The sequence below is a fragment of the Loxodonta africana genome, chromosome 3, assembly GCF_030014295.1.
Source record: "Loxodonta africana isolate mLoxAfr1 chromosome 3, mLoxAfr1.hap2, whole genome shotgun sequence".
Taxonomy (NCBI): Eukaryota; Metazoa; Chordata; class Mammalia; order Proboscidea; family Elephantidae; genus Loxodonta; species Loxodonta africana.
This window is the reverse complement of record NC_087344.1, coordinates 62331722-62358751: the sequence shown is the minus strand read 5'-3', so window position 1 is coordinate 62358751 and position 27030 is coordinate 62331722. Positions and strand designations below refer to the sequence as shown.

At 49.1% G+C, this 27030-nt stretch overlaps 1 protein-coding gene across 1 annotated transcript in view; it reads left to right on the top strand.

Annotated features, from left to right (window-relative positions):
• Nucleotides 1-4165: 4165 nt before the first annotated feature.
• Nucleotides 4166-27030, top strand: part of SLC9A1 (solute carrier family 9 member A1) — a 61498-nt gene continuing 38633 nt past the window's right edge. The window contains exon 1 of the mRNA XM_010595118.3: nt 4166-5367. Within this exon, the coding sequence (XP_010593420.2) occupies nt 5013-5367 (355 nt within the window). The 5' untranslated portion in view covers nt 4166-5012. The remainder of the gene's footprint in view (nt 5368-27030) is intronic.

The window sequence follows — 27030 nt, the reverse complement described above, 5'->3', positions numbered from 1 at the left end:
TGGGCAAATTGCTTCATGTCCCTGAGCCTTGGCTTTTTCATCTGTAAAATGCAAATAAGAGTAATAGTTACAATGTATTGAGCCCTCACCATGCACCAGAGCTTGTATGATTGATAAACCTGGGGGACTTGCCTGTGAATTATAAAGAGCTGAACAACTGCAAAGCATTATGGTCATTGTTCTGATCCTTGCTCTAAATACCTTTCTTCTTTGGTTACTTCCGTTACAGCTGATTTTCACCTTTCATCTGCTCCCGGGAGACACGGGATCCCTGGCCTTCTCTGAAAGCTCTTCCAGGATCTTCCATCATCTCACAGGTGGCTGGGCCTGTGCCAGGAGAACAGGGGGCATAGAGAATTCAGCTTAATGTTGCCACTCCCAGTCACTACCACATTATTTACAGTTATTTTAATATACCTTTTGGTGAAATTTTTTTTTTGGTGAAATGTTTCTAGAGAAAAGCGTACATGAGTGCTCAATAAGTTATCAGAAAAGAACTACATCTGTGTGGCCTTTGTAGCCACCACCCAGGAAAGAAACAGAACCTCACTGGCACCCCAGAGGCCCTTGTTGTGCCCCTTTTTTGCCCCCTCTCAATTACTACCACGTCTTCTTCCCCAAAGGGAATAACTATCTTTACATCTGAGACCGTAGATTCGTTTTCCCTATTTTTGTACTCTATATAACTACAATCATATAGTATTTAGACTTTTACGTTTAGCACCTTTCACACCTTGATGTTTGTGAGAGTCGTCCATGGTGTTGTGTAGCAAGAGTACATCTATATTCATTGCTTTCTAGTATTCCATTTGTTATGAGTTAAATCATACCCTCCCAAAATATGTGTTGAAATCTGAACCCCTGGTTGGAAACAGGGTTTTCTTCATTATGTTAATTAACTCTCAAGAAAGTAGGGTGGATTCTGAATCTAATCACTTCTGAGTTATAAAAACGGCAGATTAGACACAGAGACATGCACACATTGGGGGAAGACAGATGTGAGGACTGTCTGCAATCCAAGGAACCAAGGCACGCCTGGGACCACCTACGAAGAAGGGGTCAATGTGGCTGAGACCTTGATTTTGACTTTTAGCCTCCAAAACTGTGAGAAAATCAATTTCTGTTCCTTCAAGCCATCCAGTTGTGGTATTTCTGTTATAGCAGCACTAGGTAACTGAGACACCGTTATGTAAATACCAAAAAAACCAAACCTGTTGCCATCAAGTCAATTCCGACTCATAGTGACCCCATAGGACAGAGTAGAACTGCCCCACAGGGTTTCCAAAGAGCAGCTGGAAGATTCAAACTGCCAACCTTTTGGTTAGCACCCAAGTTCTGAACCACTGTGCTACCCAGGCTCCTATATAAATATAAATATAGTACACCTAAATTTATGAACAGGAAACCCTGGGTGGTACAAACAATTAACATGCTCAGTTGCTAACCATAAAGATTGGAGGTTTGAGGCATTTTGGAAGAAAGGCCTGGATATCTACTTCCCCAAAATGAGCCATTGAAAACCCTGTGGAGCACAGTTCTACTGTAACACTCATGGGTTGCAATGAGTCAGAATCAACTCAATGGCAATCTTTTTTTTTTTTTTTTATTAAATTTATTAATTATAGTTGTTGGATATTCGGGTTGTTTCAGTTTTTGATTACTATAAGCAGTGTTGCTGTGAACATTCTTATAGGTGTCTTTTGGTGCATATAAGTATGCACTTTTGTTTACCCTACTCATTTGCTTTTAATACTTATCATTCTTTTAATTTCTTTTATCCATTTAATTATTTAACTTATTGTCTCACCACCCCCTCTCTCCACATTGGAATGTCAGTTGCATGGAAGCAGGGACCTTGTCTGTCTTGTACGTAGCTGTGTGCCCAGTGCTTAAGACTTGGCACAAAGAAGGTGTTCAGCAGAATGAATATTTGAAGATAACAAAAACTTACACGGGCCTAGCATATAGGATTGGATTTATGAAGTGCTTTCACATATATGGAAACCCTGGTGGCATAGTGGCTAAGTGCTACCACTGTTAACAGAAGCTTTGGCAGTTGGAATTTGCCAGGTGCTCTTTGGAAATTTTATGGTGCAGTTCTACACTGTCCTATAGGGTTGCTATGAGTTGGAATCGACTTGATGGCAATGGGTTTTTTTTTTTCCACATATATGGAGGCCTGGTGGAGCAGTGGTTACTAGCTCAGCTGCTAACCAAAAGGCTGGCAGTTTGAATCTACTGGCTGCTATTTGGAAACCCTATGGGGCAGTTCTACTCTGTCCTGTAGGGTCTCTATTCGATGGCAGTGGGTTTGGTTTGGTTTTTGATTTCACATATACATTATCTTAGTTCTAACTAGAATCCTATGAGATACCCTTAGTATCATCACCCCCATTTTAGGAAGAGGAAAGAGGCTCAAAGAGGTGATGGGGCTCACCAGATGGCAACAGGTAGAGATAAAATTTGAACCAAGCTTAATCTGATTCCACTGACAACACTCTTTCCACTGTATCCTATTGTCTTACAAGGTTGGAGAAGCCCAGGATTGAAATCCAGAGCCACAGAAGAGTAAGAATTTGCCTTCTGTTTTCTGACATTTTAGAGTAGTGGAAAGAATATGGGGAGCTAGGAAACTGGAAACTTTTTATTTGAGGGTAAAAACCATGTCTTATTCATTTCTGTGTTGCCAGAGTCCAGCACAAGGTCTTGTCACAAGAGGCCCAGTAAATATTTATTAAACTGAACCCCTGTGAAGTCACTTGTGACCTTGAGCTAGTCACTTTGACTTTCTTGGCCCTCAATTTACTCTTCTGCAGAATGGGGACAGCATTTCAGTCATTTCAGTAGTTCTCAGCCCTAGCTGCACATTAGAATCGCCTGGGGGAGCTTTTGAAAAAATTCCCATGTCTGGCACTACCCTTGGTTTTTTTTTTTTTTTTTTTTTTTGCTGTTGAGTCAATTCTTACTCATGGAGACAACTGAATCCAAATTGCTAATGGTGGGTCCCAGGCAAGGATATTGTTTAAAAACTTTCCAGTGTTTCTAATGTACAGCCATGATCTCTTAAAACTTTACCAATTCTAACCAACACCATAGGTTCAAATTTCAGCTCTACTATTCACATACCCAGTAACCCAGTGCTGTGGAGTCGATTCTGACTCATAGTGACCCACTATTCACATGCTAGCTAGAATTTCTTTTTGCCTCAGTTTCCTCATCTGTAAAATTGGAACCATGTAATTGTACTATGTGTCAAGCTCCATTCTAAACACTTTTAAATTCAGTATCTCATTGAGTTCTCACAGTATCTCTCTGATATAGGTATTACTACTATTATTTCCACTTTACAGATGAGAAAACTGTGGAACAGAGAGGTTAAGTAACTTGCTCAAGGTTACATGGTAACACATTGTGTAAGATAATAATACATCCATCACAGGATTGTTGAGAAGCTTTCATGAGACTGAAAGTGTGTATGTGAAAGTGCTTTATAAAATAGTAAAGCACTTTACCTAAGTGAGTTAGAATCTTTGTAGATGCAGTGCCTTTTTTTGGCCATTTTTGACTCTTCTTTGTCTTCCTAGGAGCCCTGGTGGCGCAGTAGTTAAAGTGCTGGCTGCTAACCAAAAGGTCGGCAGTTCAAATCCACAGCCACTCCTATTCAAACTGCCGATCTTTTGGTTAGCAGCCAAGCTCTTTAATCACTGCACCACCAAGGCGCCAGTCAAAAGGTAGGCAGTTGGAACTCCGTGGTCGCTCCGCGGGAGAAAGATGTGGCAGTTGGTTTCTGTAAAGACTTTTAAAAAATCAAACCTGTGGCCATTCAGTCAATTCCGACTCGTAACAGCTCTGCAGGACAGAGTAGAACTGCTCCATAGGTTACAAGGAGCGGCTGGTGGATTCGAACTGCCAGCCTTTAAGATAGCAGGTGAGTCAACCAGAGTCACCAGTGCTCCACAGTCTTGGAAACCCTACGGGGCAATTCTACTCTGTCCTATAGGGTAGCCGTTTGTCGGAATGGGCTCGCCAGCAGTGGGTTTGGTTTTTGGGTTTCTCTACCTATGCCATACCTCTCCCTTGGTGACAGGGGGCGCTGCGCTGCGCGGGCATTGACAGATCCCTCTAGCCCGTGGCACCGGCCGCTCGCTGGTGCCTATAAGAACCAGAGCCGGGCTCAGCGCGGCATCAGTTCACTGCCGCCGGGGCCGGGGTCTGGGTTACACCTGGAGCTGTACGCGGAGCAGCTGCAGCTGGACCGGGGCGGAGCGCAGCGCCTAGCCAGGGCCGCAAGGAGGGGCGTGTTGTCGTCGGCCCACAGCGAGCCTCCCCCAGCCGGCGCTCAGGCGCCTTCCCTCCGGGTCTCCTGCCTCCGCCTTCCGCTTCCCTCCATTTCCCCGGAATCTCAGCCCGGCGCGCCAGGATCTCGGCCCTTTTCTGGGTGGGGAAGCTCCCGGCCTCTTTCCGGCTTCACTCCTTCATCGCAGCCTGGGCTACCAGCCCTTTTTCCCCATATTCCTGGACTGGGTCCCACCCCTCGGTCCCCTTCCTTTAGCCCCGGCTCCCTACCCTTTCCCTTAGCCCAGAGTCCCACCGTCCTGGCTCCTCAATCACTTTTCTCAGCCAAGACTCCCAGGCTTCCTTCCTACTTTCCCTTGCCTAGGGTCTAACCTTCCCTGTCCCTTCTTCTGCCCCAGGGCTCAGGCCCCTCCCCCCGCCTTTTCCAAGCCTGGGGTTCCAGACCTTTTGGTCTCCTCCAGTAGTCCTTCCTGGGTCCTTGTCCCTCTTCCCCAGTTTGGAGTCCCAACTCCTAGTTTCAAAACTTGGGGTTTCGAAAACCCCTTTGCCTCTCCTTTCTCACAGAGGACTGCTTCCACAAAAATACCTCCTTAAAACATGAACTTTCCTTAGACTACCCCAGCCTCTCTTCCCACCTGCTGACCCCTTGCTACCTATGTCCCAGGTCTTACTTTCCCTTTGCTAAAGGTTGAGGCCTACTGGACTGAGGGAGCAGGATGATACCTCCGTGGTCTGGCATCTGTGGCCTTTCTCCGCCACGGATATTCCCTTCATTGCTCATGGTGGTAGCCTTGGTGGGGCTGCTGCCTGTTCTCAGGAGCCATGGCCTCCAGCCTAGCCCGACTGCCAGCACCATCCGGGGCTCAGAGCCGCCACGGGAACGGTCCATTGGGGATGTCACCACTGCCCCACCAGAGGTCATCCCAGAAAGCCGCCCTGTTAACCATTCTGTCACTGAACACAACATAAAGCCACGAAAGCCCTTTCCAGTCCTTGGCATCGACTACCTACATGTGCGTACACCCTTCGAGATTGCCCTCTGGATTCTGCTGGCCTGCCTCATGAAAATAGGTAAGTCCGTGTTACCCCACTGCTACTTCTGCCACCACCAGACTTGTGACCTGGTCCATCTCTTACCCTTTGGGGCTGCCCAGGAATAAGGGTCTGAACTATTCTTGTAATGTAGGCAGCCTCCATCCTGCCATCATGTTCCTTCTTGAACATGAGCTCTGTGGCCTCTTTGGTTCAAAGGCCTGCCGGGATTGGAGCCAGCATCGTGGGGGAGAGCAGGCAGAATGAGAGGATGGGATGCTTCTGATACTAGGTATCTTCAGCAAGGCTTCCAGGCTTGGTAAGTCTCCCCTGGCTGGGCCAGACCCCATGGGGAGCCAGGCATCCAGCTGTGTGAGACAGTGAGGAGCTTCTTCCAGCAAGTGGCACATTCTGTTTCGTCATCAGCAGGCAGTGCAGTTACACACTTCATGGTAGGGTGGCCCAGGATGGAGTATATTTCTAGTTGGCCCGTCTAAGGAGTTTGAGGATAACTGGAGACTTATGACTATGGCTGGAAGTGAGGGAGTCTGATAGCCTTACCTTCCTTTATCCCCAGAACGTTACGTCAGCTTTGCTTGCCCAGGCTGGTTAGGAGCCCCTGAGTCAGTTTCTAGCCCAGGAATGCTATCTCTTGTATAGTTTATGGATTAGGGGTCCTGGAAATTTCTAAAGCCTGTTTCAGGGTGGAGGCAGAGTGGAGGTTGGAGCTTGGTCTGGCCTCATGTCACCTGCAGTTTGGCTCCTGGCTGCGTCTCAAGATACTGTCTGAGACGGCTAGTCACATTGGCCTGCTGTTTGGCTAAGTAGGAGAGATACAGGTAGAGGGGCTAGGGATGTTTTGGTCTGAAGAGACTTGGAAATGTTCTTTTTAGGGGAAAGGAACAGAAAAGTTGTCCCTCCCAGAGGGTTATCTCCCTGCCACGTCTGAGCATCCTTTTCTGCTGGGTGATTAATGGAACCCACCGGAGCCTGCAGAGCCCAGTTGTCCCAGGAAGTGGTATCCAGGGGCCTTTGAACACTGCCTTTGCTTTTTCAGTCCCCAGCTAGCTGTGGAAGGTACAGGGGCCTGGGACTCTGCTCCTCTTTTGCCGGACTTTTAGGTTTGGGCTGTATGTGACTCTTGGCAGGAAGCCTGGCCACTTTCGAAAGGACATAAAGGTGCAGAGTGTGATGCCATGCTGGTGTGAGACAGGCTCTGGGATGTGCTGCAGGAGGGCTCTGGGTGCCTGGGGCTCTCATTGACTCTGGACAGATACTGGAACAACTTCCTGCTGCAGGGCTTTGGCACTGAGCAGGTCACAGTGGCGGGGTCTGTGCATGGAGCTGGGCCACCAGCATCTATACCCCAGTGGCAGCCAGCTTCCTGGCAAAATCAAGGACTGGACAAGGGGAGCCATGTGTACTGATTCTGACATAATTAGATGACCTTGAACAAACTAGGGCGTTTTTCTGCTGGTCTCCCCCACCTGTGAAATGGGCAAGAATCTCTACACTTCATGAGACCTTATATCTTAATTTGTTATATGAAACTGAAGTGACTATGATTGGTTATTTGCCTGTGTAAGACCAATAAGAGACCTCACAAGTGCTGTCTATAAATTACCCTCCTCTCTCCAACCCCCTGCCTCCCACATTTGGCATTGTATTAAGGGCATTAATTGGGGGCTGACACACACACTCTGGGTGTCAGTGTCTGCTGGTGGAACGATGGCATGACCACAAGGACCCCGCAGCCCTGATGCTTCTAGTTCTGAAGGGTTCCGGGTTGGCCTGGCACAGCTGGAGCACCGTGCTTGGGACCCTGGTCTGCTGGACAGCAGAGATGGTGCCATGGCAAGGGCATCAGTCTAGAAGTCAGGAAACCTGGCTCCTCATCCATCTCCCTCTGTGACCTTGGGGCAGCCATGCCTTTTCACCTGGCAGCTGATCTCTGTGGCCCCTTCCAGGTTTGACATTGCTGCCATTCCACTGACTTGGGTAACCCTGGCAAGTCACTCAGCTTTGGGCCTCAGTTTTCCCATCAGTAAAATGAGGAGGTTGGATATGCTCTCAAGGGCCTTTGCAGCTCCAAAAGCCTGTGTCCTGACTTAGAAAGGCATTGTTCTGCCTCTGAAAACAGAGGAGCTTTAACATCTGGCTATCCTGGAGAAGAGAGTAGAGAAAAGAGTGTCGAAGATCTCAGGAGTCCCTGTTAAGGTGGCAAAGTGAAAGCTCACTTTTTCTTCACCTTTGCTCTGTAGGGAGGCCTGGTGGCGCCCAAAGTGGTTAAGAGCACAGGTACTAACTGAAAAGGTCAGCGGTTTGAATCTACCAGCTGCTCCTTGGAAATCCTATTGGGCAGTTCTACTCTGTCCTACAGGGTTGCTGTGAGTCAGAATCGACTCAGTAGCAACATGTTTGTTGGTTGCTCTGTAGAATCAAAGTTAAGTGTGATTTCCTCCACTCTACCGGTTAACCTCTCTGAGCCTCGGTTTCCTCATGGGTAGAATGAGGGAGATAAGAGTTTCTAGCTATAGGGCTGCTGAGGTGACACAGATACATATTAGTGCAAATAAAGCTGACTTTGTACAGTGCTCTGCATACAGGAAGCACTCATCGAGTGGCAGCTGCTCCTGTTCGTATTTTAAACACCTAAGGCAAACGCATCCCTACTGCAGCCCCTAGTCTGTCTCTGAGGCTGGAGGGTTACAGATCAAACCTAAGCTGCCACCAGAGTTCTTGCTTTCAGTTAGGTTGCCTTCACAGCCGGCACCACTTGCCTCTGGGGTAGGTTTGGAGGTGCTGAGGCCATGCTACCTCTGCATAGAAACTCAGGTGCCTAGGAGTTTGTTTTGGCATGTTGCCTGTTCTTTTAACACGCCAGCGTGGATCGGGGCTGTGCTGAGCCCTCATTCTGTCATCTGTGGCAGCTGCTTCCCTGGCAAGGTACCTCTCCTTTAAGAATAGAAAGTACTGTGTGCAGTTCTCATTTTTATCCCAAAGCTCGTAATCACTGAGCAGAGCCTGAGGTAGACACGTTGTCGGAGACTGGAGGAGTGGGATCGGAGCTGAAGTTCTAGAGCGGATGCTTCCGGGTTCTATTCTAATTCTGATTCAGTGGGTGACCTCAGACAAGTCACTTCCCTTCTTGGGCCTTTTTTCTCTCTGACAGGGACTCTTGCCTTGTCCATTGAGGGTGGGTCCTACTGGAGTGGGGGGACGGTGTCTAGACTATTGGGAGAACTGTGAAGTTGACCCTAAGCCATTCCCCACCCCCACCCCACTTTGTGATTTGGGCCCAGCGTGAATTCAGCTTTGTTCCCAGTTCGCCTGACTCCCAGGTTCCAAGGGAGAACCTCGTTGTACCCAGCTCACCACTGGCATCCCCTGTGTTTGTTTTCCCATATTCCTGACCCAGAACTCCTCAGGAGCCCACAAAGCAGGTATTCATCTTGTCTCCTAACCAGGGGACAAAAAAGCTCCCTTTGTCCCTTTACATCTTGTAGCTGTTTTTGGTTTTGTCATTGCAAAGTGTATCCTGCCATTTCCTCCTTAGAACAAGTCTGTGGATAGGAGAGATGGGTTCATGATCGTCTGCTTCATGTGTGGCTATCAGACCCAGCAAGTGGTTTCCTGTAAAAATAAAACTAGAACTTCCCTCTCCCGCTTCTCAACAAGAGAGAGGAACAGCCTAAAGGTCACCTTGAAAGCCCAGATGGGATTCTCTAAAAAGAAAGAGGTGGCCTTTTTGCTTTGGGAAACAGCTGACTGACTGTAGGACAGTGAGAGGAGAGGCCAGCTGGGGACTGGGAGGAAGCCTTAGAACGTGATGTTTGCAGAAGCCCAGACACTTATTGGGCCCAAACAAAGAACTGAAAACCAAACCCGTTGCTGTCAAGTTGATTTTGACTCATAGTGACCCTGTAAGACGGAGTAGAACTGCTCCATAGGGTTTCCAAGAAGCACCTGGTGATTCGAACTGCCAGCCTTTTGGTTAGCACCCGTAGCACTTAACCACTATGCCACGAGGGTTTCCTTATTGGGCCCAGGTTGACCTTATTGTCTGGACTTCATTCAGCTAAGCACCCACTATGTGCAAGATGCTACAGTATATGGAGCATGATCTTAATTTTGTTTTCACCAGCCCCATCCCATCTAGCTGGTATCCAGAAAAGACTTGGTCAAAAGGCCCTGACACTGCCTCTTGGTTCCCATGTGACCATAGATCAGGTACCTCATTTCTCTAAAACTAACTTGTCTCTCATTAGTAAGGTGAAGCTGCTATTTTTACCTTCTAAAACTGATGTAAGGTTTGAATGTGGGAATGCCCCACACAGTGCCTGGCTCGCTCTCGCAACTTCCAGGGCCCATGGAGGTTCCTCCCCTATTAGGAGCTCTTTCTAGCCCACTGTAGCCTACAGCAATTGCTTTCACCCTGCCCTCGCCTTTCCTCTGTAACCCTTTTCTCTTATTGTTTATCTACAACTTTAGCATTAGGCTGTGACGTCTCTTCTGTTGGGTGTGTGTCTGTTTTACTAATAATTTACTAATAATTACCAGTTACTGAGTATCTAGAGAGTAGTGTCAGGCACTTTATAAAAGTAATCTCATTTAATCCCTACTAAAATCCTGTGAGATAAAGGCTATCTCTGTTTTGCAGATGAGGAAACAGAGGTTATCTCATGTGAAGTTGAATTGCTATTTATTTTCTGCTTGAGTCTTGGCATAGCGTTTTAGAGGGTGCAGCTGTATCTCCTCCCTCTGGCTGCCCCCTCAGCAGATGCCCTGGCCCTGCACTTAGAAGGTGCCCAGCTCATAGTGAGGAGCCCTGGTGGCGTGGTGGCAAAGCACTTGGCTGCTAACCGAAACCAACTGCTCTGAGAGAGAAAAGACCTGGCAGCCTGCTCCCATAAAGATTGCAGCCTAGGAAACCCTATACAGCAGTTCTGCTCTGTCCTGTAGAGTCACTGAATAAGAACTGACTTGATAGTGTTTGGCTGCCCCTCTCACTGCGCCTGCTTTCTGGAATTTTAAGTCTCTCTCTATGTTGATGGTGGGAACCCTCTCTCAGCCCAGAAAAAGCTGTGCCTGGCTTTGGACCTGTCCTCTGTCCCTGTGTGTCTGTGTAGGTGTACCCACATCCCACAGTTACCCTGCACCTATCCCTGGTTCATGGCAGTGAGTCTGTCCTGCCATCTTTCTGCTGATGACCTCTTTGCAGGCACGGATTAAACAGTAAGCAAGGTATACAAAAAAAAAAAAAAAAAAAACTTAACCACTACACCACCAGGGTTTCCAAGCAAGGTATACATGGGCTTAATTGTATTTACTTACTAATCTGTTTTTTTAGTGAACAATTTTACATGAGTTTCACTGTGGCAAAGATGTGAAAACAGGTGAAGCTGTACACTCCAGATTAATAAGTAGGCACAAGTAAGCCCGTGCATACCTTGCTTATTGAGTAACCCTTCCCGGTCTCCTGGGTGCTTTGATCAGAGCTTTCCCTGCTTAGGCAGGGGAGTTTCAGTTTAAGGGCCAACTTTGTGACTATGATCTCTTGCTTCTAAGCAGGAAGGGTGCTGGGTTGCTTTTGGTCACCCTCAGGGCCCAGCAGCATCCTGATAGGCAGTCTCTGTGTTGGAACAAATGGTCCAATTTTCTTTTGCCCTCCCAGGTGGGCAGGGTTTAGTCGTAATTCTTATTAGTACCTTAATTTGTTGTTTCCAAAGCTTTTGCATGTACGATATTCAATTTTGATCTTCTTGATGGTCCTGTGAGTTAGGATAGCAGATGGTATTGATGTCCCTGTTTTATAGCTAAGGAAACTGAGTCTCAGGTTGTGACCTGATTGAGGTGCTGTAGCAAGTAAGTGGCAAAGGACGCAATCCCCTGGACTTCTGACCAAGGCTCGTCCTCTTTCCTGCCTGGCAGATGTATTGGATGATGGTGAGGATCAAAGGGAATGAGAGACCCAGAGGGGCTTTGAGGAGAGTAAGTGACCAGACACAGCCACCAGGGTCCTCTGGATGGTTGTCAGGAGGGAAACCAGTCCCTCCTGTGGGAAGGGCTGACCAAGCAGGGTGTCTGGGGCGTGGTGCTCACGTGGCTCAGCTTTAGCTGGGCTCAGCTCCAAGCACTTAACCCCTTGAACACACCTGTATTTGCATGAAGGAAGAGTGTGAGGACTGAACTCAGACACGGGACTGTCATTCTCATAGTCTGTGAAGCAACAAACCTTCAGAATGGAAGGCTTTCCCTTTCCCTCAAGGTGTTGTACCTCATCAGGGAGAAGAAAGGAGAGGCAGGGAAGTGAATTATAAAAGAAAGCATGCTGGATTGGGATCTGGCCTCAGGCTGTGTGACTTCAGGCAAGGCATGACCGCTTTTAGCCTCTGTTTCCTAATTTGTAAGCTAAGATTGGGTTAAGCACCTTCTCCAGAGGCTGTGTCAGGTACTTCATGCACAGCTAGAAGATACTGGGATTTAAGCCTCAATTTGCCTGACTTCAGAGCCTGTGCTCTTTTCATCAGCCTGTCCTGACTCCAAGGACCTTTTCGGTTCCAAAATTTTATTTTCCCCACAATCATTTTGACCTGGGAAGTTTTTACAAGTTTTAGTACTTCAAGTCTTGGCTGCTCTCTGTGGATCATTTCTGGGTTTGAGGGAAAAACTGTGACCCACCCCAACTCCAAGTTCCTCTGTGAAGCAAATAGCCCTTCCCAGAGGTGACTGCCTTTGGAAACACACAAGAGGAACAGGGAACTGGAGCTAAGGGACCTCGCCGCCCTCTGGGAATGCCAGCCTGTACACAGCTGGCCAGCCTACCGCCTTCCCTCCGCCTCCCCCCACCCCCACTTGCCCCCTCTCCATCCCAGGCGAGGAGAGGCGGCTCACTCAGCAAACCGGGGCCTGGGTTATTCCTGAGTCATCCTTCGCCTGTGTGGGCCTCATTTTGCAGTTCTCACTCCCCCTGCAAATGTCTGAGTCAGACGTGTCTCCTCAAGGTTGTCTGCACACACCGCACTGGGGCAAACCATCTCTTTAGATGCCGATAAACATCAACTGATACTTTAAGGCAGCCTGTGATTATATGTAGGTATTTTTAATCTTATGGGCTAATCTAATTTTAACTGAACTAAGTTTTGGGTTGGGCCTGGGATCATGCTCATTTCCTTTCCCCTCCCTAAAACTCATCTAATATGCAGGGCCAGTTTGGGGGTCCTGTTGAGCCACTTCTGAACGCTGAGTTCTGATGCTGACTTGCTGAGAATGTAGAGCTCCCCAAATTACCCCAGCAGGCTGTTTCCTGAAAAGGTATGTCCTTAAGCAGCTATGACTGAGGTTCAGGATGAGACATCCTGCTCCTTCCCAGGCCCCTTCCTAGTCCTGGGAGAGACTTACCCCTAAGTCCAGACTGGCCCTTCCACTGTGCTGAGTCTGTTTGAGACCAGGCCGCTGAGGGCGGATGGGTGACATCACAGCTGTGTGTAAGGCAGAGCCCACAAGCTCACCAAAATAATAAATAGCAAACACTTACATAGTACTTGCTGTATGCCAGGGAAAGCTCACAAAGGCTGTGTCTTTGCAGTGGCCAGCCAGGATAGAGAGCAGCTAATTAATTCGTCTGCTCAGCCAGGGTCGAAGAGCCAGGTCAGCTGAAATCAGCCAGCAGGCATTTAGTGTGTGGTCCGTCGGGCAACTAAGAGTGAAGCCCCAGCCCTGCTCATTAGGAGCTTCCAGTCCAGGTGAGGGCTGGGCGGATGCCTGGCAGAGAGGCAAAGTTCAGAGGGAGTGAGGAGTCCCCAAGGGACTGGAGTGGTTCTGGAAGGCATCTCAGAGAAGGTGGAACTTGAGCTGAGTCTTGAAGAAAGAGGAATCAGATAGGCAAGCAGGAAGAAGGGAGCCGTTCTTAGTACACAATTCCCACAGGAATGTAATCCCCGGGAGGTCAGGGACTTTGTTTGTTCCCTTTCCCATCCTCTGTGCCTGGCACGGAGTTACCTGGAATCCACTCTGACTCATGGTGACCCCATGTGTATCAGAGTAGAACTGTGCTCCACAGGGTTCCCAGTGGCTGATTTTCCGGAAGATCTCAGACCTTTCTTCTGAGGTATCTCTGGATGGACTAAAACCTCCAGCCTTTCAGTTAGCAGCCGAGCGCATCAACCATTTGCACCACCCAGGGGCTCGCACACAGAGAAGGAGCTCTGTAAATATTTGAGGAATGAATGAAGGAAGGAATGAACAACGTATGACGGACTTCCGGGTGGAGACAGGGACAGGCAAGAAACCAGTTTGACTGCTCAGAGAGGAGGGGGAAAAAGGGCTGGAGAGGATAGTTGGCCTCAGACTGAATGCCAGGTCAGGGAGTTTTACTGAGCCCTGGAAAGGGATGCTATAGCCTAACACCTGGAAAGGGACGCTCTAGCAACTCTCAGGAGTCCACCCTTGTTTAAGTGGTGCTGCCATGGCTGCCTAGCTCATCCCTTCCTTAGCTGGCTCTAACAGAGGGTCTGCAAGTGCATCCTCTCTGGGCTGAGTGGGGTCTCTCTGGGAAAGTGTGGGTTTGTTTGGTCTGCCCTCAATTTGGATAAGTAAAAGCAAGATAGCAGAATTTCCTCAGGGAGTTGCTAAGAGCCCTAATTGAATTAAGCTTTTCCAGGGAAGGTTCGTCAAGCCATAAACTGCACCGTGGCTGTGAATTAATGGAACCGGTGGCCATAAACCGTGCAAGAAGGCAATCTCGTTAATTTATAGTTGTACCTGGATGGGTTTTACTTATGGCTTCTCTTTGCTTTTATGTGTGTGTTGGGGATGGGCAGGGGCTAGAATCTTCTTTCTGTGGCAGATTTATTTTTATAATGCGAATAAATAAAATATGTTCATGGTAAAAAAAAAAAAAAAGGAAGAGAACAAAATCAAACAAAAATAAAACCTAACAGTACAGAAGAGTATTTACTAAGGTGAAAAGTAAAAGTCCCCCTGTCACTTCTCTGGCCACCCCCACAGTCATGCTGCCTAGAGGTTACCCCTGTGTCTTAGTCATCTAGTGCTGCTATAACAGAAATACCACAAGTGGATGGCTTTAACAAAGAGAAGTTTATTCTCTCACAGTCCAGTAGGCTTGAAGTCCGCACTCAGGGCACTGGCTCCAGGGGAAGGCTTTCTCTCTCTGTTGGCCCTGGAGGAAGGTCCTTGTCATCAATCTTCCCTTGGTCTGGGAGCATCTCAGCGCAGCAACCTGAGGTCCAAAGGATGCGCTGTGCTTCCGGTTCTTCTTAGTGTATGAAGCCTCCATGTCTCTCTGCTCGCTTCTCTCTTTTATATCTGAAAAAAGATTGGTTTAAGACACTACTTAATCCTGTAGATCTCATCAATATACCTGCTGCTAATCCTTTTTATTACATCATAGTGATAGGATTTATAACATATAGGGAAATCACATCAGAAGATAAAATGGTAGACAATCGTACAAGGGAATCATGACCTAGCCAAGTTGACGGATATTTTGGGAGAACATAATTCAATCCATGACACCCTGTTAAGTGTCTTGTGCATCTTTTCAGAAATTTTCTACGCACATATGAGCATGTGTGTGTGTGTGTGAAGGCAAGTTTGTTTTAACAAAGCCACCTGTGCCAAGGAAAAGAGTTCTAGGCTGGGAACTGGGGACCCAAGTCTTGGCTCTGCCCCTTTCTTGCACGTTGACTTATGAAAATAGGCAAGTCAATTTGTCTCCCTCAGCCTTAGTTTTCCCACCTGTAGATTTTGTTTTGAAAGCTCTCTGGGGGCTTTCCAGCAGCACAGGCAGCCATCTCATGGGAGCCCCTGTTCTGGTGAGGTGTGGGCAGACTGTGAGGCCCTTGGAGGGGAACTCCACAGCCCAACCTTTAGGGGTGGGCCAGTGCTGTCATCGAGCCTGGCCTCCAAGTGCAGAATTCTCAAGTAGATGATCATGGCCAACTCCAGCTTAGGTTATGGGGTTGATGAAATGGGCCCACAGAGAACCAGCCCTCTTTTTACGGGAAGTGAGATAACACTCAAGGGAGAAAGCACAGGTGGAAAATTGTGTGGCTCAGGCTGGGATGCTGTGAGGGATCAGAAATGAGGGAAGGCTTCCTGAAGAAGGTGGTCTTGAGAAGGAGCCCAGGTGTAGAAGAAGACCACCATTGTAGGGGGGAGGGGATTGCTCTAAGAGGGCATCTGGCTTAGGTGAGTGACCTGCTGTTCCTCAGGACTCTAGGTTTCTATGATCTTAAGGTGGAAATGTTTTCCAAGTCCATGCTGGAATAGTCTGCAGATATGTGCGTATGTGTGATCTTATCGGGGGCTGTCTTAGTTATCCAGTGCTGCTATAATAGAAATACCACAAGCGGATGGCTTTAACAAACAGAAATTATTCTCTCACAGTTCAGAAGGCTAGGAGTCAGAATTCAGGGCACCACCTTTATGGTAAGGCTTTCTCTCTGTCAGTTCTGGGGGAAGGGCCTTGTCTCCTTTCAACATCTGTGGGCCCCATGATGTGTCTGGGCATCAATCTTTCCCCGAGTCTAGGAGGTTCTCGGCACAAGGACCCTGGGTCCAAAGGATATGCTGTGCTCCTGGCTCTTCTTTCTTGGTGGTAGTCAAGTTCCTCTGTCTCTACTCACCTCTCCATTTATCTCTTGTAAGCTAAAAGGTGATGCAGGCCATAACCCAGGGAAACCCTCCTTACATCAGATGAGGGCAGTGACCTGAGTAAGGGTGTTGCATTCCACCCTAATCTCATTAACATGACCTAATCCTGCCTCATTAACATAACGGACAGCTCACTCCCAAATGGGCCCATAACCACAGGCATAAAGGTAAGGATTTATAACACATCACAAAATGGAGGATAATCAGATCACAAAATGGAGGATAATCAGATCACAAAATGGAGGACAACCACACGGTACTGGGAATCATGGCCTAACCAAGTTGACACATATTTTTGGGGAACACAGTTCAATCCATGACAGGGTGAAGGCCCATAGTAGCCACAGATTCTCAAAAGGGGTCCGTGGCCCCAAAAGGCTAAGAGCTCCTACTCTTTGTGCTGTGGGGATTTGAAGGAAGTCTCCCTAAAGGACTACCTGGTATGGGGTGGATCCTTGGATCGAGTGGTACTTAGCCCTGGGATGAGTGGGGGCTGCTGGGGGACCATCTAGGCAAGGGGAATGAGCCCAGGCCTAATGAGTGAGTTGTGTCCTGGGGGAAAGGAAGGGAAAATGACTCTGTAAAGTGGAGAAAAGCTTTTCTAGGAGGAGGATCAAAAGCAGATACGGCAGCTCCTGTGCTGTGAGGACGGGAAGACACTGGGTTCCTTCTGCAGCCTGGCTTAGCTGGGTTTCCATGGTGAGCCCAACTCACACCCTAGGAGGTGACTCAGGCCTCCTGCTCTTTTTCCCGAAGTGGCAAGGGCCCAACACACCTCTGAGGCTCTGTTAAGGGAAGCAGCTACTTTTGAGGCAGCAAATACAAGGGAAACCCCTGAAGGTGGACAGGCTTTGAGGGCACAGTGCTAGGAAGTCCGATTGGTCTCTGCTGTTTCCTGAACGGAGAATCCCTTCTCCTGCCCTGACCTTACTTCTGGGAGTAAAAGTATAGAATATTCTAACCTGCTTCTGGGAGTGAAAGTATAGAATATTATTCTAACTCTACAATGTTTGAGGTAAAAAGAACCTTATTATAGCCTGTAGCCCTGGCTCCAAAGGTGGAACGTAGGTGTTTTGATTCAGTCCTCTCATTTCACAGTTGAGGCTCACAGAAGGGAGGGGACTTGCCCAAGGCTACCATATGAATTAATGGTGAAGGTAGGGTTCTTCCCTTCTCTGTTAACTAATTCAGGGGCCTCTAAGCAATGAGAGCCTGGACCAAGCAAAGGGGCTGTGATCTTTGACCTGGATGCTGCTATCTAAGCATTTTTAAGTTTCTGCTTTTCCAGAGGGCCCTTCCAGGAGGAAGGAAAGACAGCTTCTTCCTGGGGTTATCTATTAGTGCATGGCAGGGAAGCCCTTGGACCTTGGCTACACTCGCCCTCTCGGGGGAATCAAGTGCAGATGACGTTTCAGCCTGCCCGGAGGCTCCTGCCCACACCCATTGGCTTCCTCAGACCTTTGTAGTCCATCACAAGCCACTGTTGAACCTGGGTGCTGTGCTTTTTGTAACATCTTTGCCATTAAACCAGGCAATGAGATCTATCTCCTGGGTTCTGGACCAGGGCCCACAGGATCTGGATGCTGTATCAGGTGGGCAGGGTGCCAGCTGCCTGAGGTGGTACCAGCTCACCTACATGAACACAGCCCAAGACTCAGGTTACAACTAGATGGCGGAGGGGGAACCAGCACCCCACCCTTCCCTGACTGAGCCCCGCCTAGCCTGCCTGGTTGGTGGTGGAAGATACAAAGATGCATGAGAACTGCTTCTCTTAAGGAGCTCAGGGACTGGTCTGGGAAATGAGGTACAGGTGGAGAACAATCCAGGCAGTAGGTGAGTGCTGTTCGAGGTGCAGATGGAATTTCATGGGAGTTTAGATGAGGTTTCATGGGGGTGGCCGTTGAGCTAGGCCTTGAAAGACAGGTTGGATTTAGATGAAGCAGGCCTCGCTGGGCACAGCCGGAAGCTTTGTACTTGGGGCAGGGCTTCTGGCTTGCAGGAGAGGCATCCTGCTTGGTGGTCACCTGCTGACAGGGCTACCCACGGGAATACCCTTTGGAAACATGCTCACAGGCATGGTGGTTAGGAACATAGGCTTTGCAGCCCAACGAGTCTCAGCTCTTTGTAGTACTGTGACCGTGACCAAGTCACCTACCCTCTTGAGTCTCAATGTGATCATCCACAAAGAGATAACACTTACCTGGCAGGGATGTCAGGAGGATTCAGGGAGAGTATATATATAAGATGTTTGGCACATACGGAACACACAGTAAATGCTGGTGCTTCGAGTCCCCCTCGGATCAGGAGGAAGAAAAATACTGGTTTGTTTTCTCTAACTTCTGAATCTCCCAGCAACCGAATAATCACTCGGCAAGACTTATTGACACTGCCCAATGCTCAGTGCTGTGCTAAGCACAGGGGTAGGTAGGGTGGATATGTGTAAATAGTATTTATCCTTTTAATCAGTACACACCTAAGGTGGTTACAGTACTTTCTGACATGCACAGGAAACCTTTTGGAGAAGATGCTGTTAACCCCCTTTTTTTTTTTTTTTTTTACAAATAAGGAAACTGAGGCCCAGAGAGGTTAAGTGACTTGCCTAGGATCATATAGCCTGGCTGTGGCACAGCTGTAGCCAGAACCCAGCTCTTCCCATTCCATCCCCGTGCTATTTCTCTTACATAATAGTCATTGCACCACCTAGCTGGAGTAGCAAGACATATTGCCTGAAACATTTAATGAGCAAAGCAGTTTTATATGGCAACTTGATATGTAGCTATAAAAGCACTAAGTTTTACAGAACAGATGATGGGTTTTCATATAGGCCCAACTATGATAAGGCACCAGGTGTGCTGTGCCAAAGTTAAGGGCAGTAAGGTTCTGCCACTTAACTGCATCACCCTGCCTGAGCTTCAGTTTCCCTAACCAAATGGGGTACTGCCTTGACTTAGTTATCTAGTGCTGCTATAACAGAAAAGTGCAAGTGGATGGCTTTTATGAACAGGAATTTATTCTCCCACAGTCTATGAGGCTAGAAGTCTGAATTCAGGGCACCAGCTCCTGGGGAATGCTTTCTCTGTCGGTTCTTGTAGAAAGTCCTTGTCATCAATCTTCCCCTGATCCAAATGACACACTCAGCTCCCAGCCTGTCTTTCTTGGTGGCGTGAGGTCCCTATCCTCTCTGCTCTTCTCTCTTTTATATCTCAAAAGAGGTTGACTCAAAATACAACCTAATCCCATAGATTGAGTCCTGCCTCATTAACATAACTGCTTCTAATCCTGTTTCATTAACATCATAGAGGTTAGGGTTTACAACACATAAGAAAATCACATCAGATGACAAAAGGTGGACAGCCACACCATAGAGGGAATCATGGCCTAGCCAAGTTGACACACATTTTGGGGAGACACAATTCAATCCATAACGTGCTTCTAAAGTCCCGAACACATTGTGAACGCTCAGCAGTGGGAGTCACCACTAATCCTGTGGCATTAAGGGAAGAGCCTTATGGTGTGGTGTCATCAGGGGAGGCTTTGAGGAGCCAAACACTGGAGGATGATTTTAGGGCATTGGAAGGGAGGCCAAGGGGGTAGGACAGACTGTCACCAGTACTGGAGGTGGGGGTGGAATGAGACTGTGAGCTGAAGTGTCTGAGCTTGGTCTTTAGTTGGCAGAGGGGGAGACTCACATTCAGCAAACATTGATTCGTGCCTGATAAATGCTGTGCTGGAGATGAAAAAACGAGTAAATATAATCCCAGCCTTATAGTCTGTGTTTGGCGGGGGGACGGGGGAGTACGTAAACAGATACTTGTGATGTTCTATGAAATGCCACAGCGGGGGCCCACAGGACTGTGGGGACAGGGGAGGGAGTGAGGGGGGTATTAGGGAAGACTTCCCAGAGAAGGTGATGTTTGAGCTGGGTCCTGACAGTTAAGCAGGAGTTCGCTCGGCTCACATTGGAGGGAAGAACTGGAGAATGCAGAGACATAGGCAATGCAGACCCATTGACTTTTGCTTTTGAAATGCACTGAGGCATTCTCCACCCCCTTCACCTGGGCCCCAAACATGCCTCACCTACCTGCTGGGCTGGGTGGAGAGCAGGCAAAAGTAAGCTAGGGTGTGCCTGTGGGGCAGTGAGTGCGGTGATGGATGCCGCCATTTGCAGACAGTGAGGAGGGAGCTCCTTTTTACTGAGACCCTACTGGGCCCTGGCCTTGTGCTGAGGGCTTCACATAATGCCTTGTCTGATCCTCGAGACAGTCCTGAAGGGTGCGAGTCATGGCATCTGCCTTTATTCAGCTTACAGTTTAGCTTGGGAAAGTGAAACAGGGAATAACCAAGTGCTTGAGGATTGCTATGCTACTGCCTCGAAGCACAGAAGGACTTTGGAGCAGGGGAAAATGTGATTGCAATGAGCAGAGGCAGAGGAGAAGAGGACCCCCACAGGAGCTGAGGCTCTGAGCAGCAGGCTTGAGCGGGCACCTGGGAGGAGGCTTAGCCAGCTGGGATGGGAAGTCTGGGATGTAGGTCCATGAGGATAAGATTGAGTAGGTGGGCTAGGGCTAGATTCTCACCATCTGGTATTCCAGCCAGAGGGGTCTGGACTTAGTCAGGGCTTCTCATGTGTTGGAAAGCATGGCTACCAGGTACTAGTGTTTGCCTTCTCTCCATTTCCACTTCCACTCTCCTTGTCCCAGCCACAGGCATCTCTAATCTGGATGACTCCAAGGCCTCCTAAATGGTCTCCCAGCTCCACTCCAGTCTCTGTGTCATCGGTTCTCCACAGAGCAGCCGGGGGAGCTTTTAAAAATGTAAACCAGAACATACTGTCCCTCTGCTTAAAACCTTTCAATTACTTCTGATGAACCTGGGATAAACCCAGCGGAGGTGTGGCCTGCACTTCTCTCGACCTCATGTCCTACTGCTCTTCCCCTGTTCCACTGCACCAGCCCTCCCATGTTCCTTAACACACGGTACCTTGCCAGCCCCTTCCTCCCTATGGCCCGGGCACTTGCTTTTTCTCAGCCTGGAACACTGCCTAAAGCCATTGCAGGCCTTGGATCAAATCTCATCTCTTCAGAGAGGCCGCCCTGGCCACTCAGTCTAATGTGCAGCACACGCCCACCAGCTCCCCTCATGCTCCATTGTGTCAGACTCTATTCTGGGTGCCGAGGACACAGCCATGGACAAGGCAGAGGAGGTCCCTGATGTCAGAGGCTCTCATGCCAGGGTTGGGCGTTAGACAGTGGACACAGTAATATCAGGCAGCTAAATGCTCTGATGGAAACCCTGGTGGCATAGTGGTTAAGTGCTACGGCTGCTAACCAAAAGGTCAGCAGTTCGAATCCGCCAAGTGCTCCTTGGAAACTCTGTGGGGCAGTTCTGCTCTGCCCTATAGGGTCTCTCTGAGTCGGAATCGACTTGACGGCAGCGGGTTAAATGCTCTGAAGAAAATAAATATGAGAGAGACAGACACTTTGGGTGGTCAGCAAAGGCCTCCCTAAGGTGATGGTATTTGAGCTGAGACCTGAATGACAAGAAGGAACCAGCATGTGACAGACGAGAGGCCCTAGGAGGGTGTGTTTGAGCAACCTACAGTGGAGTGAGAGAGGAGAAGCATGGTGTGAGAATGAAGAGAAAGGCAGGGACCAGTCATGTTGGGCCTCTGGGCTTTCGAGTTTTATCCTCAGAGCTGTGTGGTGCTATTGAACGTTTTTGGGTTTTGAGGAGGGTCTAGGTGAGCTGATCTGACCTGGGGAGAGAAGTGCAGAGCAGCCTGCGAGTCAGATGGAGGTCTGCTGTGGCTCTGTTCTGGTTGCAGAGTGAGCAGAGCAGAACTGGTTCCTGGCCCATCAGCTGCTCAGCCTGAGTCTGTGAGAGCAATGAGAGCAGTTTCCAAACAAGCACCTCTGGCCTGGGAGAGCCACAATGAGAGAGGGATGAGCAGGGAGCAGGAGCAGAGCAGGGGTAGATGAGGACACACTGAGAAGGGAGAGGCTGAGTGGGGCTCCTGGCTCTCCTGAACTGCTGCCTGTCTACCCCCTCCCCTTCCCAGCCTCAGCTCCCGCAGGCAGACAGGCAGGCAAGCTATCACCAGACCTGTCGTGTGGGAGGTGTGGCATTGGGGCCCCCTCCCCAGACTTGCCTGTTCCTGGCTGAACCCTTATGGTCATGACCTGAGGGAGTTGTCAGGCCCAGGAAAGGGTAGGCTGAACATCAGAGACTCAGACTTTAGAGCTGGGAGGGATGCTAGAGGTGGAGCTAAGAGCCCAAGAGGTGTAGTGGAAAAGGTAAGGGGTTTGGGGACCAAAAGACCTGGATTTGAATCCAGGCTGTGCCGTGTGCAGCTGCGTGGTCCCTGAGGCACAGAGTTGTTGAGACGTTTGAATGAGAATGCTTTGAGAGCACCCAGCAGTGCGGGCTCCTCAGTGTTTGGCAAATGATGACAGAGCCTAGCCCAACCCCCCACCCCCCATCTTCCAGAAGAGGAAGCAGAGGCCAGTGCGGAAATGACTTGCCCAAGGGCCACCATAGGTGGTGGCAGAGCTGGGGTTGAATTCAAGTCTCCACCTCCTAGTCCAGGGCTCTTCTGTAGTAATAAGTGGTCCTTCTTGCTTCCTGCACTGTTCCATCTGGAAGTTCCCTGTTCCTTCTGCAGAGGGGAAGTGACTGTGACTGGGTGGCCCTGAGCACCTACTAAGTGTCAGGCATAGCTGTGTAGGCAGCAGTTTCCATCCTTGGAGTGCTGACAGTTTGTGTGGGAGATAGATGTATAAACAGCTAAACTACAAGGCAGGCCGAAGCCACACAGGGAGGCAGCGTGATGTGGCGGCAAGGAGCGTGGGCCCTGGTGGCAGATGAGTCTCAGTTCTTAGGCGCTGCCACTTAGAATGTAGTGGCAGCAAGGCCCGAACCTAAGTTGGGACAAATCAAGGAGGCCTCTGATTCAGCTCAAAGGAGAAGAGTGTGCACTGTCCTGAAGGAGGAATGAGCTGCAGAGCTTGGGGGAGAGGCATGACCCCAGGCAGGTGGAGAAGGCTGGATGAAGTTTTTACCAGTGTTCTTGGCCGGGGAATTTCGCACCCCCCCCCCGCCTCCCCACCCCCACCCCCCACCCCATCGGGTAATTATGCTTCATAAGTAACTGATCAGATGGGAAACTGCAGGAAATGGTTTGGGGCAGGGATTGTGTAGGAGTTGGGGGAAGGGAGAGAGGATGTAGCTGGAGAGGGAGATCCATGCCAAGCAGCAGGAGGCGACTCCTTTTGGAAGGGGAGGGAGGGAAGCCTGGAAATTTAAAGCAGGCTGTGGGTGGCTCTGGGGGAGCTGAGTCCCTCAAAGCTTCTCTGGCCCTGGTTCCCCAGTGGGGGAAGTGAGGCTGACTGGCAGGGTCTGACTTTTCTGAGTCAACAGGAGCTGAGATCCTAATGGTAAAGTGTGAGGCAGTGTTGCCCAGTGGCCAGAGTGCTGGGCCCAGCGTCACAGCCAAGTCCCCGGCCCACCTCTGCTACTCAGCTATTGCCTGGTTCCTGGGGACTTGACACTTCCACGTCTGAAATTCCATTATTGAAGTACATGTACATTGTGGGCCAGGGCCTATTCTGGGTGGTGGGTGTGCACCTGGATTAGGGACAGCGTCCCTCCCTGGCACAGAGCTTTAGTACTGGGCATGGCCTCTGCCTCGCTGGTTACATAGCCACTTTTGGTGAGCTGAGGCTTTTGGTGAGACAGGCTCCATTTAGCATGGGCAATTGGCTAAACCACAGTGGCCAGGGATTAGCAGTGAGGAGCAAGTGGGTCCCCACATCCGAACCCAGGAGCCAGGCTGCCTGTGGAGGGCTCAGATGGCTCTGAAGATGGAATTTCAAGGCATCCTTCAGTAAAGTCAGGAGTTAGTAGAGCTTGGTAGCTTAAAATCGTCGGGGTCCAACAGACCTCGTTTTGAATCCCAGCTCCACCAGCTGTTTGACCTCAGACTGATTATCTGACCTATGAGCGTCAGTTTCCTATAAGGTTTTTTTTTTTTAAACCTTTTCTTCTTGGTTTATTTAATTGAGGAAGAACATGCATACATACATTCATACATGCAGTAAAGTGCACTGGTCTTAAGTGTACAGCTCGGAGGTTATTTACAAATGTTTCCATCCAAGTTAATAGCCACGCAGATCAAGATACAGGACATTTATGTGCCCCCTACAGTGCCCTCATGCTCTTCCCATTCTGTACCCTGACAGCCCTCCAAAGGTAGCCACTGTTCTGGCCTCTGTCATTATCGACTGAGTTTACCTGTTCTTGAACTTCATATAAATGAAATCTTTGTGTCTGGCTGCTTTTGCACAGGTGTCTAAGAGATTTATCTTTGCTGTCGCTTATACAAAAGGTTCGTTCTTTTTCATTACTGTGTGGTATTGCCTTGTATGTATATGCCACGGCTGGCTCATTCTCCCGTTGATGGACGTTGGGGTACGTTCCTGTTTTTGGCAATTACGAACAAAGGCGCTGTGAACATCCGTGTACTCCATATGGTTTTTGTAAGAATTAAATGAAATACCCAGTTACAGTAAAGTACCTGTTACCAACTCGTGACTCAGAACAGGTGCTCAGAATATTTCCCTCCAGATTTTTTAGTCCAATAAGAGGAAGAAAGAAAAAAGTTACAACGCTGCAGAAGTATATAAAGAAAAATGTACAAGTTATGTCAGTTCACTCCCCTGCTTCTCAGAGCTGGGCACTCTTAGCAGTTCTGTGTATCTGCCGGGACTTTGCTACAGTTGTATGACTTTTTAAAAAATAAAAATGCTTTTATAAAAGCCATTATGGTTTCCATATTCTTTGGCAACTTTTTTCGTTAGATCTGATCTTTTTAAAAGGTCTTCTTATCTGCATTGAGGGAGCAGCGTCAATCAAGAGGGACAGGCTGGAGTTAGCCTGTCTCTGTTGGCTCAGCCAGTTACCTGGGGCCCTCCACCCTGGCCTGGCACAGCGGCTCTCCAGCTTTCCTGCACATAGAACCCAGAGTTTGGCTTCTGAAGCCCTGAGTGTAAGTCCTGGCTCTGTTGCTCCCTGGCTGAGTGTATCTTGGGCTTAAACGCACTGAGTTTTGGTTTAACGTAATTGCTCATGTTTATCACAGTAGAACCCATTCCCACCTTAGACAGATGTCGTGAGGTCTAAATGAGATAATGTGCACAGAAATACAAAGCAAAATTCAAAGTGGTATATGTGTGCTAGTTATTAGGTAAAATCATGGGCTGTCAGAGCTAGAGGGCACCTCTGAGAAGTTCACCCAGCCCTGTTGTCCTATACATGAAGAAACTGCATCCTAGGGAAGGTCCCAGAGCTAGCAAGTGATGGAGCCAGAACTTAGCCACGGCCTCTGATCCCCTAATTTTCCGTGAGGGTCCCCGTTCTCTCTGGGTTAGCTCTGACCAACCACTTTTTTACCTGCAGGGACCCCCTATCTGGTAGGAAGGGCACTTGAGAAAATTTCCAAGGCCCCAGTTTCCCCCACTAGTCACTAGCTGAGTCCACTGAGGTGGTTAGAACTTCCAGGCAGTGAGCTGCACCCACTGGTGTAAGAGAGGGAAGCAGGAAGATGGATAGATGAGTGGGGGCTGGATGGGAGAGGGAGCTGCTACCCCAGTCTAGGCCACAGCGTTCTCCCTATCCCAGCCATACCTCTAAACCTGGGCCTCAGCAGTTCCCTAGCGCCACTTAACCTGCTTGAGGTCCAGCTGGGACCCCTGCTCCCTGTCCTCTTAGGCAAATGAAGGCCTGAATTTGAGACTGTCCCATGCTACAAACCTGCCATGTGGCTGGCCTCGAGCCTTCTCCCCTCCTATTCAGGAGAGTCCCTGGGTGGTGTACTTGGCTACTAACCTAAAAGTTGGAGATTTGAGTCCATCCAGAGGTGCCTCAGAAGAAAGGCCTGGAGAACCACTTCCAAAAAAGCAACCACTAAAAACCATGCTATGGAGCACAGTTCTACTCTCATATACATGGGGTCGCCATGGGTTGGGGCTGACAGAGTGACAACTGGTAGTAAAAGGATTGAGCTTAAATGCTTTCTTAGTCTCTTAGAGTTCTAGCCCAGGCTTGGAATTTCCTGCGCCCTCACCTTCACAGCTTCTGCAGAGGATAGAAAGGGGCCCCTCCTGCACCATGAGGTTAGGGCCTCGGCTGAGAGCAAGAATCTGGAAACAAAGCCCTGGCTGAGATGGATGGGGACCTTTGCCTCACTCACCCTGCTTCTCTCCAGGAAGAATTTGGTACGATAAGATTTATGTGGTACAAGCCCAGTGGGCCCCACTCTCCCTGGTGTTTAATCACTGTGTGCAGTGCCAGGTACATAGTGGCGGAAATGGCAATACACAGCAGCTCCCGCCCTGTGTTGGAGCCACAGCTCATGATGAAAGCACCTGTGGCCGTGATATCAGGGAGACGGGAAGGGACTGCCTGGGAGCGCCCTGTTGGCCCAGGGCAGGGTTTGGGGAGGGGCTCCAAGCTCTGATAATCTGCTTTCAGGGAGAGGCTGTGGTGTGACCCACGTTCTAGTGGCAGTGAATGGTGATGTCGCAAGAAGTCCTGCACAGAGCAGGCGGCGCTGCCACCTCAAGTTCCAGTGCCTGCCTTGTGTAGGCAGCATGCCAAGTCGTCTGCCTTCATACCTCTATTGTCCTTACCTGACCCTGTGAGGACCCCCCGAGGTCCAGAGAGGTTAATTAATTTATCCAGAGTCACACTTGCAGTAAAGTGGTGGAACCCAGTGGCCTTGAATTCTGCGAAGCCAGGTAGAAGAGCTATTTGAGGTTACCTGATCCACTCCCTTCATTATGCAGGTGAGCAGACCTGACACCCAGAGTGTTGCCTATGAAAGAGTTAGGGCAGTGTTCTTTCCATTCCACTTAGAACAGCAATAGTGATTACCATACTGTGAGTTATTACCAGCCTCTTCCTTCGAGCGTTCTGATATAGTTCTAGGATGTCCATCCTTGGGAGACTTGAGAAAATCGTCACCTGGAT